The sequence below is a fragment of the Athene cunicularia genome (assembly GCF_003259725.1).
Source record: "Athene cunicularia isolate RWA chromosome 4 unlocalized genomic scaffold, athCun1 chr4_part1, whole genome shotgun sequence".
Taxonomy (NCBI): domain Eukaryota; kingdom Metazoa; phylum Chordata; class Aves; order Strigiformes; family Strigidae; genus Athene; species Athene cunicularia.
Genome location: NW_020799098.1, coordinates 39,657,194 through 39,674,342, shown reverse-complemented (window position 1 = coordinate 39,674,342; position 17,149 = coordinate 39,657,194). Strand labels below are relative to the sequence as shown.

The 17,149-nt window shown below is 37.9% G+C and overlaps 1 protein-coding gene across 1 annotated transcript in view; it reads left to right on the top strand.

Moving 5' to 3' along the window:
- Positions 1 to 17,149, top strand: part of GALNTL6 (polypeptide N-acetylgalactosaminyltransferase like 6) — a 315,463-nt gene that overhangs the window by 264,310 nt on the left and 34,004 nt on the right. Inside the window, exon 7 of the mRNA XM_026847007.1 lies at positions 7,006 to 7,123. Within this exon, the coding sequence (XP_026702808.1) occupies positions 7,006 to 7,123 (118 nt within the window). The remainder of the gene's footprint in view (positions 1 to 7,005; positions 7,124 to 17,149) is intronic.

The following is a 17,149-nucleotide window of genomic DNA, read 5'->3' as shown; positions in this document are numbered from 1 at the left end:
ACACAATATGTACAAAGCTATTTTACTGGGCTGTTGTGCCTTTAATCATTTATCATCTTTAATGAAGTTTTAAAATTTCTCCTTGAGTTGAGACTTTGCTTATGATGCTTTACTGGGCTTAAGTACGTCAATAAAGCAAAAGTACTGGAAAAGGAAGATAGTTCTCTTGTTCTCAGATAGTTCTCTACACCTAAAGAGGGGAAGATAACATTGTAATTGGATAGTAACTCTGTTCAGCTGCTCCCCCAGTATATTCTGAGAGAACATCCTGGATGGTAGCCATGGGATTTAATGAATTTGTTATTCCCTAATTCTCAGGAGGTGGTGATGGAGTTACTGTGCAACCAGGATGGATAATCTAAAGATATGGCTTTATTCCTTCTTTGAAAATGGAAGTTTAATCTCAAATGAGCTGTCACTTTACCTAAGTGTTACTTTCCATAGACATGGATTTCCTTGTTAGCTTGAACAGATTTTTCCTGTTTAAAAGTAAGATGTACACTCGGGTTAGAATATTGGCATTGCCTTAACATTCCAGCTTTGTGTTTCATAATAACACAGAGGTAAAAGATGACAGTGGGAGGTCCATTGTGCTTTCAGAATCAAAATAATTGGATTTTTCACAACCAGAAACAGGGTGACTTTCTACACTTCCAAAATTCTTAAACTGTGCAAAACACCGCTTTATCTGTTTGAATTTTGACCTTAGGTTAGCTTTAAATGCAGAAGCTAGTATAGTTGAGAATGTAGGCAAGTTGAGAAAGAGTATATCCTTATTCTTTAAAAAAAAAAAAATATCTTTTTTGTGTTTAGTTTTAAATATGCTTCAAAGTGAAGCTTACTAAAATCCAGGAAGAATAAAGTAAGTTCCTGTTTTAGGGACAGCTGGTAATATTTTGCCTCATATTGATCTTTATTTTAACCTTTAATTATTAAACATTATATTTTCAGAGGACAACCCTGAATACGTATTACATCCATCAATATGAAAAGGTACTGTCAAATGACAGTGTTGTATTAAATTTTGCTTAGAGGTTTTTTTCCCCAACAGTTCTTACCCACTTCCTACTAGCAGGCTGAAGGATTTTTTGCTGCAATTGAGCTCTGTATGTCCAAGACCCATGTCTGCTCATGACATGAATGTGGTTCAGCAGAAGTGCTGCTCTCAGCTTCCCTTTCTTGTCTTCACAGCACTCAGGTCTCAGTCCTGTAAGACTTGCTTATGTGTTGGACTTGTCTCTTTACTATGACTTACAGCATGATATTCCAGCTGTTCTTTTGCTCTCAGTTTTATCCTTCTGAACACCTTCACCTGTAGGACATTTTCAGAAGCTTTCGTTTTCCTTTTGCTTCAGAATGCTCATTTCTGCTAACTCACCTCCTTAGTTTGAGTCCTGTAGATCTTCTCTAGCAATAATTCAGATAAATTTCCCTTGGATTGTGAGAGGTCATTATGAGAAGGGAAAGCCTTCTCTTCAGTCTTCCATCTCTACCCACCTTGCCTCTTCTACAGCTTCATTAATTTTCTAAATATGGGAGGAAAAGCTAAATGGGCCTCAGCATCATTACCACATAAGGGCTCATCCCTCTTACAATATGAATTTTTCAATGAAATTTAGAAATGTGTTTAAAAAATACACAAAGAAGCCATGTGATGAAATCATAGCACAAATTTTTATAAACTGAACCTTAAGCATTTTTAGAGGTTTTTTTGTAGCTGACTGCAGCTGACTTTCTGGCTGTCTGTTGGAGAAGAATGGGGTTTTACCTTAATATTCCCCCCCACCAAAAAACAAACAAACAAACAAAAAAACACCCAACTAATTAAAACATGAAATGTAATTATATAGGGAATTGTGAGTTAATTTTAAGTAATACAACTTGGCTGTTACATGTTTCAGCACAATGATCTAATATTTTAACATTATTTCAACTGAGGTTATATAAAAACAGAACCCAATACCTTTTTCATGTGTCTAAAAATATTTGCTTAAGTACAAAAATTCTATTTTTAAACTTAACAGTGAGGTAAGTATAGTGCCACTTACACAAGTTTTGTATAACAAAACTAACTGATGATTGTGTAGCACTTTCATAATCTCCAACAGTCACTACTTAATAATGCAAATTCTTATCAACATTTTTTGAATTCTGTCGGTCGTGAGAAATTTTCCACATTTGGCATCAAAATGAGGCTTTGCTGCAATTTCAGTAGAGAGACTGTTGATAATTTGGAGATGCATACAAAAGTGTGAGTCAGATTAAATTAGTCCTCATCTCCTTCCTGCATAATAATGCCCTCTGGCAAGTAGCAGAGGGTCAGGAAAAGCTTGTGTGACTTTGTCACAACGAGTCACAAGCAGCTACTATCACTAGTGGGTGCTGTTGGGTACATACCCACTCTTCTGCCACATTAGTATTCCACAAGTGAGTTGCCTAATTTACTTTAAAACATAATGGAACTGTGCTAAATCTGAATGCAACTCTGCTCTGGAAAGACGAATGATTTCTTTGTCAACATTGACTAGAATTTGAATGGAACTGCTGAAAAATCTTGTTTTACCATTGCAAAGTCAGTCATTTTGTGCTAACCTATGGATGAATGCTCTTTTAGACTGAATATTTTAGAGATTGCTTGGGGAAAAAAATCAGGAGGACATCTAGCACAGAAATAAACATGGCTGAAAGTTTAGGGATATGCCTCTTAAAGGACAGGTATCTCATAATTTATTTATCACTTGTAAAATAGTTGACTGGATGCCCGTGAGTAGAAGTGTATGAAACATGCATGCATATACACATTTATTGTAGGTAAGATGGAGACTGTGTGCATCTATATTAAACCTATCAACGTATGATGAATTTTGCAAACAATTCATTAGAAAGATATAGCGAGGAAAATTAAAATAAGGATATCCAAACTGCTTAAGAGTGACAGTAAAATTATACAACAGTTTAATAAGTGAATACAAATTGCTGAAACTAACTGGATATGTAGAAGAGGTCTGCACAGTGAGATACAGCTCTACAAATTCAAATTTGCATGAGAATAGCTTCAGTTTGCTTTATGAAAATTGCTGGGGTATCTTGCCGTAAATAGTCAGGACTCTAGAGTTACATACGTTAAGAGAGGGAAAAAATCAGCTGGCAATTTACAATGTGTGACAGCTTTGAAGGCACAGTGAATGAACTGGGGTGAAGGCAGTTTTTATGGGGATCAAATCAACTTTAAGACTGACCTTTTCCTTACATAATGGATCAGCTATATATTTTAAGATACTGTTTCTAGAGTCTCTAAGGAGATAATGATGTGGACATCAGGAATGCAGTGGTTTGTAAAACTTACGTGATCATTTGGTACAGACGGGCACAATTTTAAGGGTGAAAGTTGTTTAGAAGACTGGACACTTGAGGAAGAAAAGACATAAATCCCATAGGCTAATGTCACAGATACAGGTTTTACTTTTTAAATTTTGGTGATTTTATAAACAAAGATTACTCATGTTGTTAGAATGGGCAACAGATAAAAGAAAATGGTGTCTTGGAGAAATATTACATGTAAAAAAGTCACTTTAAAATATATTTGCTTAAAGAATTAAGGATATAAAAGATTCTGCTTTTTTTTAATTGAAAAATTCAGTAAATCCAATACATATCCATCCCAGCTACATTGACATCTTTTTCTATGTACAACATAGAATTTGACCAACTGATCTTAATTTTAGTTTCTTTTATGTCTGCATTCACTTCACTTCGTGTGAGTGACCAAGTCTGTCTTTTACCTTACACATTTCATAGATTTTAATTTTTAGTTTTATTAGACCCTTTTATTATCTAGGATTAGTGTCAGCTTCTGCTATTTGCTTAAGAAGATTTGGGTCCTTATCAAGAATCACTGCAGAGAGCATCAGGGGCAGTAACCAATGAAACAAGGTATTTCAATTTATTCACTCTTCTGAGGTGCCTTCATGTGCTTTCACTAGGGTGGAGGGGCACTCTTCTTGATTAACAAGACATTGAATTCACTATAAAAAGTGCACAAGCCCAACTCAAAGCCGTGCATAGTAGGTCACCAGTCATGCCTGGGAATGTCACTGCAGCAGCAGCAACCTGGCCCTCTTCCTCCTCATCTATCGCACCCCTGATTCCACAAGATCAGCAGGACCCAGCGCTAACTCCTGATGTGGGCTGACATTTGCCCCAGTTTTTGTATTGCCAGTTGGTTTGGCACTGACGGTCAGTTTGTCTAATGTATCCCGCATGAGATGGATGCCTCTTTCCAGCATTCATCCATTTCTGTTCAGCAGTTCAGTATAGAGCCTTTAATCAGTCTGTATTATACAAAGAGATGCGTAGTGCAATATGTCATTCACTGGATGCAATTATAATGACCAAATTTCAGGCAAGTGATTCCTATCAGTCCTTTCCAAAGCACCCCAGTATGCAGCAGTATTTCAATTCAACAGTGATCAATGTGCAGTGTAATACTTTCTTTATGTTGAATAATAGGGGACACAAATCTACATTCACCTACTGACATGATATGGCACTAAATAGATATGACACTAAAACAGAGACACAGGACATCTGTGACCTCTTGGTCGTTTTTGGATCAGCTGACTTTTACTTGCAATATTGTTCTTTTATGTATAGTCAGTGACTGTGCAGTACTGCTCATGTGGGAAGCTTTTTATAACTATTTTTAAGTTTAGAAACCTTAGCATTCCAGCTTTTCTGATGTTTTGGGAGTCTTTGGCCTTTTAAGGTTTTGACTCTTAAGTATTTTACATCTTACCACTGTAATTATTCATATAATATTATGCTACAGTACTCAAGTCTGGTTGTTTAAGTTCCTGAGAAGGACATTGAATGAAAAATTACTTTTCCAATCATAACTTTGTACTTGACATTTCTATAAAGAAGCCATTAAACAAGAGAAGAAATCTTCTCCTTTGGGCTCAGCACAGTTCTCATATGCGTGAGTGATCTTTTGACTACAGAAGGACTTTTTATATCAGTCATGATTGTTGGACTAGACTCTTGTCTTCATATTTTGGAGACAATTTAAAGCCTGTTCAGCAGCAGCTGCTTGTGGCATGGAGGGGAATATGTATCCTGTGCCAAGTGGTCAGGTTCACACAGCTTATTGCTCATCCCACTCTAAAGAAAATCAAAAAGCCATCCTGTTTGTCCTCTCCATTGCTCTTCCTGTAAGACAACAAATGTCAGAACGTGTTGTGGAATAAGAATGAATGGAGCAACATCACATGCAGGTTTTTTTTTTTGTCGTCTTTCTTTTTTTTAAGTGCAAGAGCTATGAGTTTGCTGCTGTTCCAGTTGTTGTTTGGTACTTTTGTTCATTGTAATAAATGTTCTGACCTCTCGCATCTAAATAACGAAGAGTTTCTTTACTCAGTGTTATCATTGTAAAATCTACAGATTAGTTATGAAGTATCATTTGTAAGTATGGGCCAATTATTTTGCAATTTGAAGACTGATTTTTTCATCTTACATCTGATTCACGTGCAGGGATTGCCTTTTTCATAGGCCATTCACTGTGTCAAGAGAAATGTTTGTTAAAGATATTGTACCTAAGAGAATTAGAGAAATCCTGCATTTCCCCAGTGATTCTGGGACTTCATTTATTTTGCCAGTAACAATTTACTTATAAGCATCCTCCATGCAAGTCCATCTTTGTAAAAGGGCATTGTGTTTTAATTATTTAGAACCTGAAGTCACAAAGGGCATGTTGCAATTAGATTTACTTTGGTAGGAATTGAACATATATTGTAGTAGTCTTAATTCCCAGGGGAAGGTTTCTAATCTCCATTGAATTTATTCATATGTGGAAAGAACAGTCAATATTTGAGGTACGAAATGTCACTAAAAGTAAAAAAGTATTAGCATTCAGTGTATGTTTCAGTGCACTGTCTTGCCAGTTAGAATATTGCAGGTTTGTTTCACAAAGTTTCTACGTGCTTTTAAAAATATAATCATTAAAGAAAATTAGAATCAGTCTGTTAAGAACAAAGCTCCCTAGTCATGAAAATGAGTAGTTTAATATAAGATATAGCCTAATATATATATATTTTTAAAAAAAACCTATCTTATAGAAGTAAAAGGTAAAATATCTATAATGTTTTCCATTACTGAGAATGAGGATGAGAGGATCATTTTCTAACATTCATGCATGTGGGGATTTGCTGGCATCCTAATGGTGGCAACATATTTGCTACAATAGAAACATGGTCGTCTTGGTAGTGAAAAGAAACCCCAAACTTCTTAACTTCCAGTACAAAATTCCTGCTTATATGCACTTTTCATTGATGTTCTCTAACACTAACTTTAAATGTTCCATTTGTTTTCTATACTATCTGTGGGAAAGGCTGTTAATTCAAGAAAATTTTACATGTTTATTCATGGAAAAAATGGAAACATGAAAAACAGGAAATTATTTGCCTGTGAATTAAATTACCACTGTAAGACAAAGTTTAGGGATTTTAAATGCTGCTGTAGAAAAGCAGATGTTTAACTCCCAGCAGCTGCTCTGTAGCCATCCACTGTCACCTTTCTGCCTTTCTCTAGGCAGCACCTATGAGACTGCAATGAATTGAAAAGTTTTTTTTAACTTTCAAATGTGAGTTACTTCACATGGAGTACTGAGACTACATTAAATACCTTGGCAGGTTTCCAGAGTCACTTTCTTTTTCTGTTATATGGGGTTTATTTAGTAATGAACAGAAATTGTGGGTTTTTTTTAAAAAAGGAGTTTGTGCATAACTGTCTTACCATGCTCTATATCTGCCTACGTGTCTATCACGTTGCCTGTTTCTTATCTGGAGTCCATTTTGGGGTGAAGAAAGGTAAATGTTGTTTGCTTACAGTGCTGTTTGTCTGTGCCTTCCCTAACTTTGCAACTGTGGAAGCCAGACAACCTACATTTACACAAACACACACACATGCATTATCCAAACATGTTGTTTTATTCTTTTATTTATCCTTCAGGTCTCCTGTAATGGCTGGAGGTCTATTTGCCGTTAACCGGAAGTGGTTTTGGGAGCTGGGTGGCTATGATCCGGGATTAGAAATATGGGGAGGAGAACAGTATGAAATCTCCTTTAAGGTAAGTCATCAAGTCACCTTATACAATACTTCCCTACTTGTTTAGTGCAAGACTCATGATCATGACGCTTTCATTCATACTGGCTTTTGTCTTGTAGCTAAAATTAATTTAGCACAATACTACTTTTTTCTGTAGAAATTCCCAGTAATTTCATAGAGAATTATGCCATAAACATAAGCTCCAGAAGCCATACAAAAGTCACACTGAGTACAGCTCCCTCTGAAAATGTGGTATCCTACCACCATCAAAGAATGAAGTTCTACGTTGTTCCTTTCAAGTCTTACTTTTCATCAAGTCTCACTTACCTTCTCTCAGGTGCTGCATTTACTTCATGCTCAAGTGTTGAGCTCAGCTCAATAAGCCAACAGAGAACTAATTAAAAAAAAAAAAAAAAAAAAATGCATAACATCTCTGGGGATAAGCTCCCCTGGAGTCAGTTCAGGGAAATGGGTGAAAATGGAAAGAGAAAGTCATAGGAAGAAGGACTCCTTTCAGTAGCATTGAATCGTTAGATCAGCTTATCTGCTATGAGCTGTTATTTACAGGCCAGCTTTTCAAAATCAAGATATTTTAATTGCATTTGAATTATTGTAATGACAAAATACATGGGGAGTTTTCAAGTGCTTGGGTTATGTACAACTAGTCATGGTGTATCCTCGTATACTCTTCTCCTCTATGTGGACATGTGTATTCAAATCAGTTACTTGGTTTTACATGTTGAGTTGAAAGTCTTACTACTGTCCACATGTAAAACAGGTATTCGCATTAGTTGGATGAGGACTAGTATGACTAATTTTGAAAACTGAGTTTATTGTCTTTTGGTATACCCACAGACATAAGAACTTTGCCTCATGCGCTCTATATGCAAAGATTTTCAATGACTTAATAGAATTTCATTATATAGATGAATTGAGTCAAGCACATTTGGATAAAGCTTGTAACTGAAATGAGAATTCACATTTAGCTTCAGGATCTTTCCAACCTACTTCCAAACTTCAACAGTGTAAAGCTCAGTAAATAAATCTAGTATGTCAGCCATGACTAATATCATAGATCTTGCTGAATCGGAGTTTCAACAGTGATTAAAACAACAGAGGTGAGGCCATTCTGTTGAATGAAACCTACAGCGTGACCCGACACTGGACTGACAGGCTGTCTTTACAGGAGTTATCAAGAACAGCAAAATGGTTTGTATTAACTGTGCTACTCTCATGTTTCTTCAAATCATTTTTATACTCCAGCAGAATAAAGAAGGCAAGGGAAACCCAATAGCTAGACAGTTTATTTAGAATATATTGATTCAGCTTCTGTCCATTTAGGTTGTTTCAGAGGCAAATGTAAGTAGTGACTAGTAGCTGTCACAGTGGTCTCTGACAGGTCACCCATGATTTTATTATCCTATTTCAAATATTCCTTTTATTCATCATCACAAAAGAATATACTTGTAATGCTCTCTAGTCTTTGTACAGAAACCATGGTAACATCACTGGAAATTGAGATACTAGATTGTCCCAATGTGTTTTGCTCAAGGGATAGATTTTTTTGGAGGTAGCTGTGTCACACTGGGTCTCATTTCAGTCATACCTCCTGATTCGTCTTATTAGTGTATACCGACATTAGGGTCCCTGTCCTTTCTTACTAGTGTTAAAAGAATTTAAAAATACTCTTTAAAAATTATTGCCAAATAGGAACAACTTTCTATTGGAAGAATTTAACATATGTAAGTTTTAAAAAGAAGACTGCTGTTTGGTTTGGAATGACAAAAAATGGGGAAAAAATCATGGAGGTGGAAGGGCGAAACAGAAATGACTGGGTTTTATTATATCAGAATCACCAATATCAGATTGGGAAGGTTTCTGCTTCAACAGTTTCTACAGTAGCTATAGATTCAGTCATCTTAAAACTTACTTAAATGAGGACAAGTTAGACAATTTAATTTACTGGCTTTATTCTCAAAATTTGGGAAGATGGAGGATTTGCCGTATCTCTGTTATTCACAAAGTCAGTGAAAAAATCAGACAACCACCCTGGTTCATTTTCTTCAGCTGCTTGAGTGGGTCTGAAACTACATCCTTCCTTTCCTTAGACTGTCCACATCTATGGCCTGTGGAAGGGTAGTATGGGTGTCCTGTGTTGATGCCATGTCTCACATTAATGTTATTTTGCTTGGCAAGTAATTATTTGGATTATCCTGCCTCAGGAACATCTCTGACCACTAGATAGTTAGCTATTCTCACACGGGTTTTTGAGTCAGCTAATTCTTAAGTATTTTGTATAAATATGATTGGTTTTCATTAAGAAGTTGTAAAAGGAAGCCAGTTTGAAATGTCCCATAATTGTGGGGAGCTGTATTTAGAGGACAGTTTCAGGCTGATCTTTAACCTCAGAGACAGACACGTGTTCTGTTCATATTCTTCATTTGTGTAAAAGCTGCAGTGTAAGGGTAAATAAGTAAACAATCTGTCTGCTATAAACAGAGACCATGCTGATGACATGACCTTCCCAGGGTCAGACTGGGGATTCTTGTGGTTAATTCAAATACAGTGATGTAGTTATGGAGGGATGCGTGCCAGAGAGAGAGTTGTCATGTGCTCCCTGAAATGAAGTAGTGTCTAGTTCATCTTGAACTGGTTGCCCTGCTCTGTGACCTGGACTGAGGAGTGTTTGGAGATCGTTTCTGGCCTTCAGTGATGCATTTTAAATTCTGTGGATCAACAGACTACTGTAACCCTCCTGTTTAACATTTTAACAGTAGGTCCAGGAAGATTTTTCACAAATGTGTGTGTCAAATATCTTGTTTATATATACAAATTCAAAAAATGGTGGAAAATGTGGAATGACGTTTAAGAAACAATGTATCTTTGATATTCTCTAGCCTAATTTTATTTGGAGAAGAATTTCATAGATGTTAGAATAAAACTTAACAGAAACATTCAAACATTATACAGGGATTACTTAGCAGTTAAGATCCTTTTAAGGAAAAGCATCTTCTCAACCAAAAGCCTCTGCATTACTGCACCAGAGACATCCAGTCATCCCCACAACTGAAGTTACAGGATTGTTTGCTACAAAGCAAGTGGGAAGCCATGAGTGTAAAGTGTGGGCTTAGAGAGTCAGAGAAATTATATCTCTCAGAAAAGTGATGGCTAGATCTGTGCTAGTCAAGACTCAATAAAATAGTTTGTCTAAAGTCCTCTGATTTAAGGAATTATTAGCTGCTTCATCATGAACTTAATATCAATGACTCTGCTCTGCTCACTGTAAAGTTCTACTGCACTTTGCAAACCCCAGACATTCAATGAATTAAAGTCTGGTGCTGGATCAAGGGACATCATGCAAGCTCAAAGGAATAACTTAAGAATAGCAAAGCCATATTGTTTTCTGAGTTCAAGATGCTAAGACAGAGTTCAAGAACTGATTAAAAATTAGATTATCAGGACAAGTGGTTGCCTGGGGAGTCAGGCAGCAGTTCCTGACAAGAAGAGGTTGAACCAGGTTTAGAAAAGGTACTCAGGCTGGGAAGCTTGGAAGAAAAGTGTCAATTTTGTTGTTTCTCTCTGCCTGTTTCACTAGATTTGGCCTGGGATGACAGATAATGGGCTTCAGTGCAGAGCACAGTCCTAACCAAAAGTCTTTTTCTGGAAGGGAGGTTGCATTATCTCATTGTATAGAGACAGAAGGTGTGAGCAAAATTATGTGTCTGTGTTTGTGGGGGAAGGGTGTTCGATGGAAAAAGAAAGATACTACGGAGAGTGAGTCTGCAGTGGGTCTAAATTTACTGCAGCGTAATTCAGTAAGTTTCTCCAAAATACAGTATGCTTTATAATGTTTCCGTGACATTTGGGATTGTGCCACAGCATGAAAGGAAACTTCCTCAAATTTCAGGCGTGACTACTCCAGGTGCTGAGCTGTCAGGAACACAGGAAGACAGGTTAAAAAACAGCTGCTGCTTGAAAATTTGTTTGACCTCTATTTCCTTGACTACAAAAACCAACATATTTCTCTTTTGTTCTTTTCATGCTTGCTAACATTGCTGCAGAGTACAGCAGCAAGCGTAGCACGGGGTGCCATACTGATTAACTGCTGTTTCCAAATCAGAGCACACGCATGCACATCCAATGGATGGTGAGGCAGCCACAACCTGTGTCTCAAAATATGACCTCTTCATTAAATAGTTTCTTAGATTAATTTTTACATAAGAAATAATGTGCAGCATTTTAATTCTTTGACAGCATAACCTTGGGATCAATTTTTTAATTAAAAAAGATGTATGATATCTTGCTGGTGATACTGTTCAGCATGTGTTAGACTCATGAAACCTGGCAAAGCACTGGAACTGACCTGATTCTGAATAATCAGGGAAGCCACTATTTAGGAAATCCTAAATTTAAATGCCAGAAAGGCACAGTTTATGTAGTTATCTTCAAAACATAGAGCAGTAAAAGATCCTAACTTCCTGTGTTTGCTGAATTTCCTTGTGGTGGGTTGACCCTGGCTGGACACCAGGTGCCCACCAAAGCTGCTCTATCACTCCCCTTCCTCACCTGGACAGGGAAGAGAAGATACAATGAAAGGCTTGTGGGTCAAGATAAGGAAAAGGAGAGATCATTCACCAAAACAGACTCAACTTGGGGAAAAATTAACTTAATTTATTATCAATCAAAGCAGAGTAGGATAATGAGAAATTAAACCAAATCTTAAAACCTTCTCTGCACCCTTCCTTTCTTTCCGGGCACAACTTCACACCTGATTTTCTCTACCTCCTTCCTCCGAGAGGCACAGGGGGATGGGTAATGGGGGTTGTGATCACTTCATCACACGGTGTCTCTGCCACTCCTTCCTCTTCAGGGGAAGGACTCCTCACACTCTTCCTCTACTCCAGCATGGGGTCCCTCTCACAGGAGACAGTCCTCCAGAAACTTCCCTGACATGAGTTCTTTACAAACTGCTCCATTGTGGGTCCCTTCCACAGGGCCCAGTCCTTTGTTCCAGAACTGGACTGCTCTATTGTGGGTCCCCCACAGGGTCACAAGTCCTGCCAGCAAACCTGCTCCAGCGTGGGCTCCTCTCTCCATGGGGCCACAGGTCCTGCCAGGAGCCTGCTCCAGTGTGGGCTTCCCACAGGGTCACAGCCTCGTTCAGGCATCCACCTGCTCTGGCATGGGGTCCTCCCTGGGCTGCAGGTGTGTATCTGCTCCACCATTAACCTCCATGGGTGCAGGGCACAGCTGCCTCACCATGGGCTGCACCATGGGCTGCAGGGGAATCTCTGCTCTGGTGCCTGGAGCACCTCCTCCCCTCCTTCTTCACCTGCCTTGGTCTGCAGGGTTGATGCTTTCACATATTCTTCCTTGTCTCTCTGGCTGCAGGTGCACTTCTTTTTTTTTCCTTCTTAAATACGTATTCCCAGAGGTGCTACTATTGTGCTGATGGGATGGGGTTTGGCCAGCTGTGGGTCCATCTTGGAGCTGGCTGGCATTGGCTCTGTCGGACATAGGGGAAACTTCTAACAGCTTCTCACAGAAACTACCCCTGTAGCCCGCTGCTACCAAAACCTTGCCACAGAAACCCAATACAGTCTTTTATACTGGACATTCCTTAGGCATCATAAATCATACCTTAACAAAAATATTAATGGTGATACCCTAGTCTCATTGAAGTTAGTCACCTATAACTAGAGCTGTTTTATCCTCATCCATGCCAACACATCTTCCAGATTCTCTTCCTCCCTGTTTTCCAACACACATCTCCAAATTCATTAATTCCTTTCTTTATCATCGTTATCTTCATCATTATTAATTCCCTCCACTGCTGGCAATCTTTGCAGAAGAAAGAGAGTGGGGGAGCATTACCACAATGCAGTTGTAATCTATATGAAGAACTGACAAACGTGTAATACTCCCACTTTTCTCAACATTTTAGAGGTGCCAGTGAGTATTGTTGAAATACCCACAGTCATCAGTTTCCAGTTTACATGGTACAGTTTTAATATCCCTGACAGGAAATCCCACTGCACCACAAGTAAATGGTTTTGCTGTTTGTGAAACCTGTTGACTGCAGATTTGCAGTCAGTGATCGTCTTTTTCAATTTTTTTCTTGCATTCTCACTACATGGGAAAGTTCACAGGAAAGTATTCTTCTTTCTTCTTTTCTGCAACTGCTAAATCTGTTCTCTTGGCTTATATTTCAGGAAGAGTGACTGAAAAATTTCATAAAGTTTTAATGTTCTTATTTTCTACAACTTTTTCAGCCCCATTGTGGTAATCCATTTCTCCTGTTTGTGGTCTATTCCAAACAGTTTACTGTTTGTTTTTTCCATGCATTTCAATGTCTCTCACTGTTGTCTGTCTCATTACTGACTCTCAGCAGCAGTATATTTCTCAATTAGTTTTGAAGCTTGATCCAAAATACATTCAGTCCCCCCTCAATCTTTTACATAATTTGCTGTATGTTTATGTTCCTGTTCCACAGCAACACATCCTCCACTGCTCAAAAATCATGAGTTTCTTACCGCAGTAATTATGATTACAGTGTAGCATATGGATTGGAGTCTCATTCTGGTGTGCACAGTATTTACATTTTCCAGATAGTCCTCAGGCTGGATCACTCATAAACTAGAGAGATAAGACAGGGGGGAAAAAAACACTACAGCAAGCACAATTCAATTTTAAAGACAAAGAAGTGATGTGAAAACAGGGTGATTCACCCAAAATCCCACAAGAGCTGTAGAAAAGAGCCAAAAAAATGCATCTGTGACATCTAGCTCCAGTCAGGAACAAAGCCACATAACCACAGCTTAATCTCTTTTAAAACTTGTGCTAATGCCTGTCTTTTGCTTTCAACCATCCCTATAAAGTGTTTTGTAACATTCTGTTGGAGCTATATAAAAATAAATTGTGATATAGTATACAGTTGACACCTAAACTACTCTTTTGATCTTTCCAAGCTAAAATTGCATTGTTTTGGTTTTGTCTTTGGTTTTTATACCTCAGCTGCAGAACAGATTTATTGCTTTTGTAAGAAGGAAACGTTAACGATCTTGAGAGTTTCATTGCTTGCTTCTTAGATGAACAGAGAGGTATCAGTGTTGTGATATAATTTTGCCAAATGTCCCACACCACCTGAATTCCCTTCATGGTACACTGGGCGTCTGTAATATTTAACACAGAAGTCGTCCTCCAATTTTGTTGCATTTAGCACACGTGACATAAAAATGAACATTTTGATGACAAAGTTGCCAGAATTGATCTTCCCAAGAAAATATAAAAAATGCTTTTAAAATCATTCTGAAGCTGAAAGATAAACAGGAACAGCTGCTAAACATCCTTCAAGGCAGCCCAAGCTTCATTTCAATTACCCTGCACAGCGCACCTCAGGTGCAGCACAGCATTTTCAAGTTTTCTATCTATCAAATATAAGCCTAGCGCAAAGTGTTATTTTCTCCCACTTATTGTCTCAGCATATGTGACAGGGTTTTTTTTTCTAATTCTTTTCTCCTTTTTTTTTTTTTTACTGATATCCAACTGCTTTAGAAGAAATGCAATATATGTCTACTTCAGCTCTCATTGTCTAAGTAATACTAGCCTATATATATATATTTCTGCTTTCTTGTCTTTTAAATTTGTTCTGTGTCTGACCTTTGAGTCAAACTGCTCTGCTGTCTACTTTTCAAATGCTAAGGAAACTTGATTACTTACTGCAATATCTTATCTAGACTTTGAAACATCTTAATTTAGAAAACAAGAACAAATAGTAAATGTAGGTCTGCACTTTCATTGGTGCACTGGCTTATGTGAAGATAGCCACAGAGAGGAGATTCCCACTAAAAAAGGTATAAATGATGTAACGTACAAAGTATTTGGTAGAAAGGTGATATTTTTTTTTTTTAACAATGGCATTACCCAACTTATTTTAATACTACCATTTTTATTATTTTTAATATGTTTATGAACATGTTTGCCAGTGAATTAGGTGACATGGGATTAAATGGGTGAGGATTTAAGGGTCATCTTTAAGAATCAAATTGGTTTTGAAAAGAAAATAATGATCATGTTTGCAAGACTGCTCTGGGCTGTGATGAGCTATTTTGGCATGGAAGGCAGAGCATTCATTTGGGTCTCCATTTTCAACCCACCAGTAGATTTCCTCCCTGAGAAGGACTGTGGTTACTAGGAGACCAGATGGGATATCCTCACTGTAGAAATAGGTACTGAAATACTCCTGATTCCATCAACACACATGCTTCCATTTGGCAGAGTGTTGCCTGGGACAGCTGCCTTTGCCACCTTGTGCCACTAACACGCAAAATTTGTCTCCTTTTCTGAAATGCTAGCATGCACCAGAAGTACCTACCCATACCTCGGATGCCTTAGTTAATTCTGTGATGGGAGGTGGTAAGTAGCAGCTTCACAAGTACCTCTCAGCAGTACCTGACTGCACAAGAGTGTCTGTGGAATTTTAGGACAAGGCCAAGCACATGATCTTGCCCCACTTTCAGTGGTTTCAAACCTTCCTTAAACATCTGCACTGGCATATTTAGGTTTGTCCTGCAATGAGGTGTAGATCCTCAAACTTTTTGTCACCAGATGAAAATTATCTGGATGCCATGGCTAACAGCTAAGGGACAGGACTGATACACAAATGACCCATAAGAGGCAGCTTCCTAAATCACTTTGCAACTCAAGCCTTCACTCTAACCCCGATTTCTCCATTCACAGTGTGAATAGCACAGTCTGTCTCAGAGGCTGAATTCCAGCATGCTAACTTCAGCAAGTGCTTTAAGTCACACTCAAGCATGAAGTTATATCATATTGTAATGTATAGCACCTGCACATTCAGATTTCTAAAATTTAGTCCCAAGCTCACAGCCATACTGCCAGGACCAAGCAGATATATACCCACTGTAACATCAACAGGCAAGCACAGTGAAAGAGGCCGAACTCTTGCCCATTTTCACTATTGTTTTAAATTAATGGAATTAATCATTATGTTTTCCCGTGATTTCAAAAATCCAGTAGCTACAGTGAGCTGGTGGACAAGACAAAAGAGACTAAATAAGAAATGTGTGGTGAAAAAGTGTAGAGATGCACAGTGTTCTCTGCAGGCTTCATGCAGAATGTCAAGTATTTGTGATCACATCACATTTTCTGATACCTTTTTTTTAAGGGTCTGGTAACTGTTTTTTTAATTCAGCGCATATCAACTTTTGGATTAATTCCTTTTTGTATGGAAATTGTCAGTGAATCTTTCAGTTGTCCATGTTCTATTCTGTTTTAGCCTCAATTGCAAACTTATTTCATGCCATTTCACTCCGGAGTGCATCAGATACAGTTAAAATTTGTTCATATATGTAATACATGGACCTAAATTCTCCTCCAGATTTATGGAGATGTTTCATGAAGCATCTTTATGTATGTCCACGGAAAGACACATGGAAGGGACAAGCCCTCTATCTTTCTCAGCTTTGGTGTGGTTTTCTTTTAAATTGGGTTGGAGGGGAGTGGGTTTTTCTTGTTTTCAGTCTAAAGGCTGAAAGCTGAGACCACAAGTGTCCTTTACATGGAATAAGAGTCATTCTGTTCTAAATTTGTGAGGAACAAAAATTGGTTATCCAGGATTAGGAAATAATTTTTATAATACTGATGTTTTCACTCTAATTTTAAACTCTTGCTGCACAGTTGGTTTTAGGATACTTGAAGTGTTCTGCTTGGGGGTTTGGGAGGAGTGATTTTGTTGTTGTTTTCTGTTTCTCTGACTTGCAAAGTCAGATCAGGTTTTTTTGAAATCAGAGTTTGAATGTTGCCAGTATGCTACATAAGTCATCTAATAGCCCTGTTGGAGTTTGGTGGCTCTGCATTGCCAGAGCATAAAAAAATCATGCTCATAGGTTGGCATGATTGCCATAGTTCCTCTGACGTGGCACACAACACTGCTGTCATGTACACTTGGTAAAACATAGTCATGCTAGGTGAAGAATTGGGAATAATTCCTAACTTGCTGCCCATAAGGATATAGTTTGATTTTTAG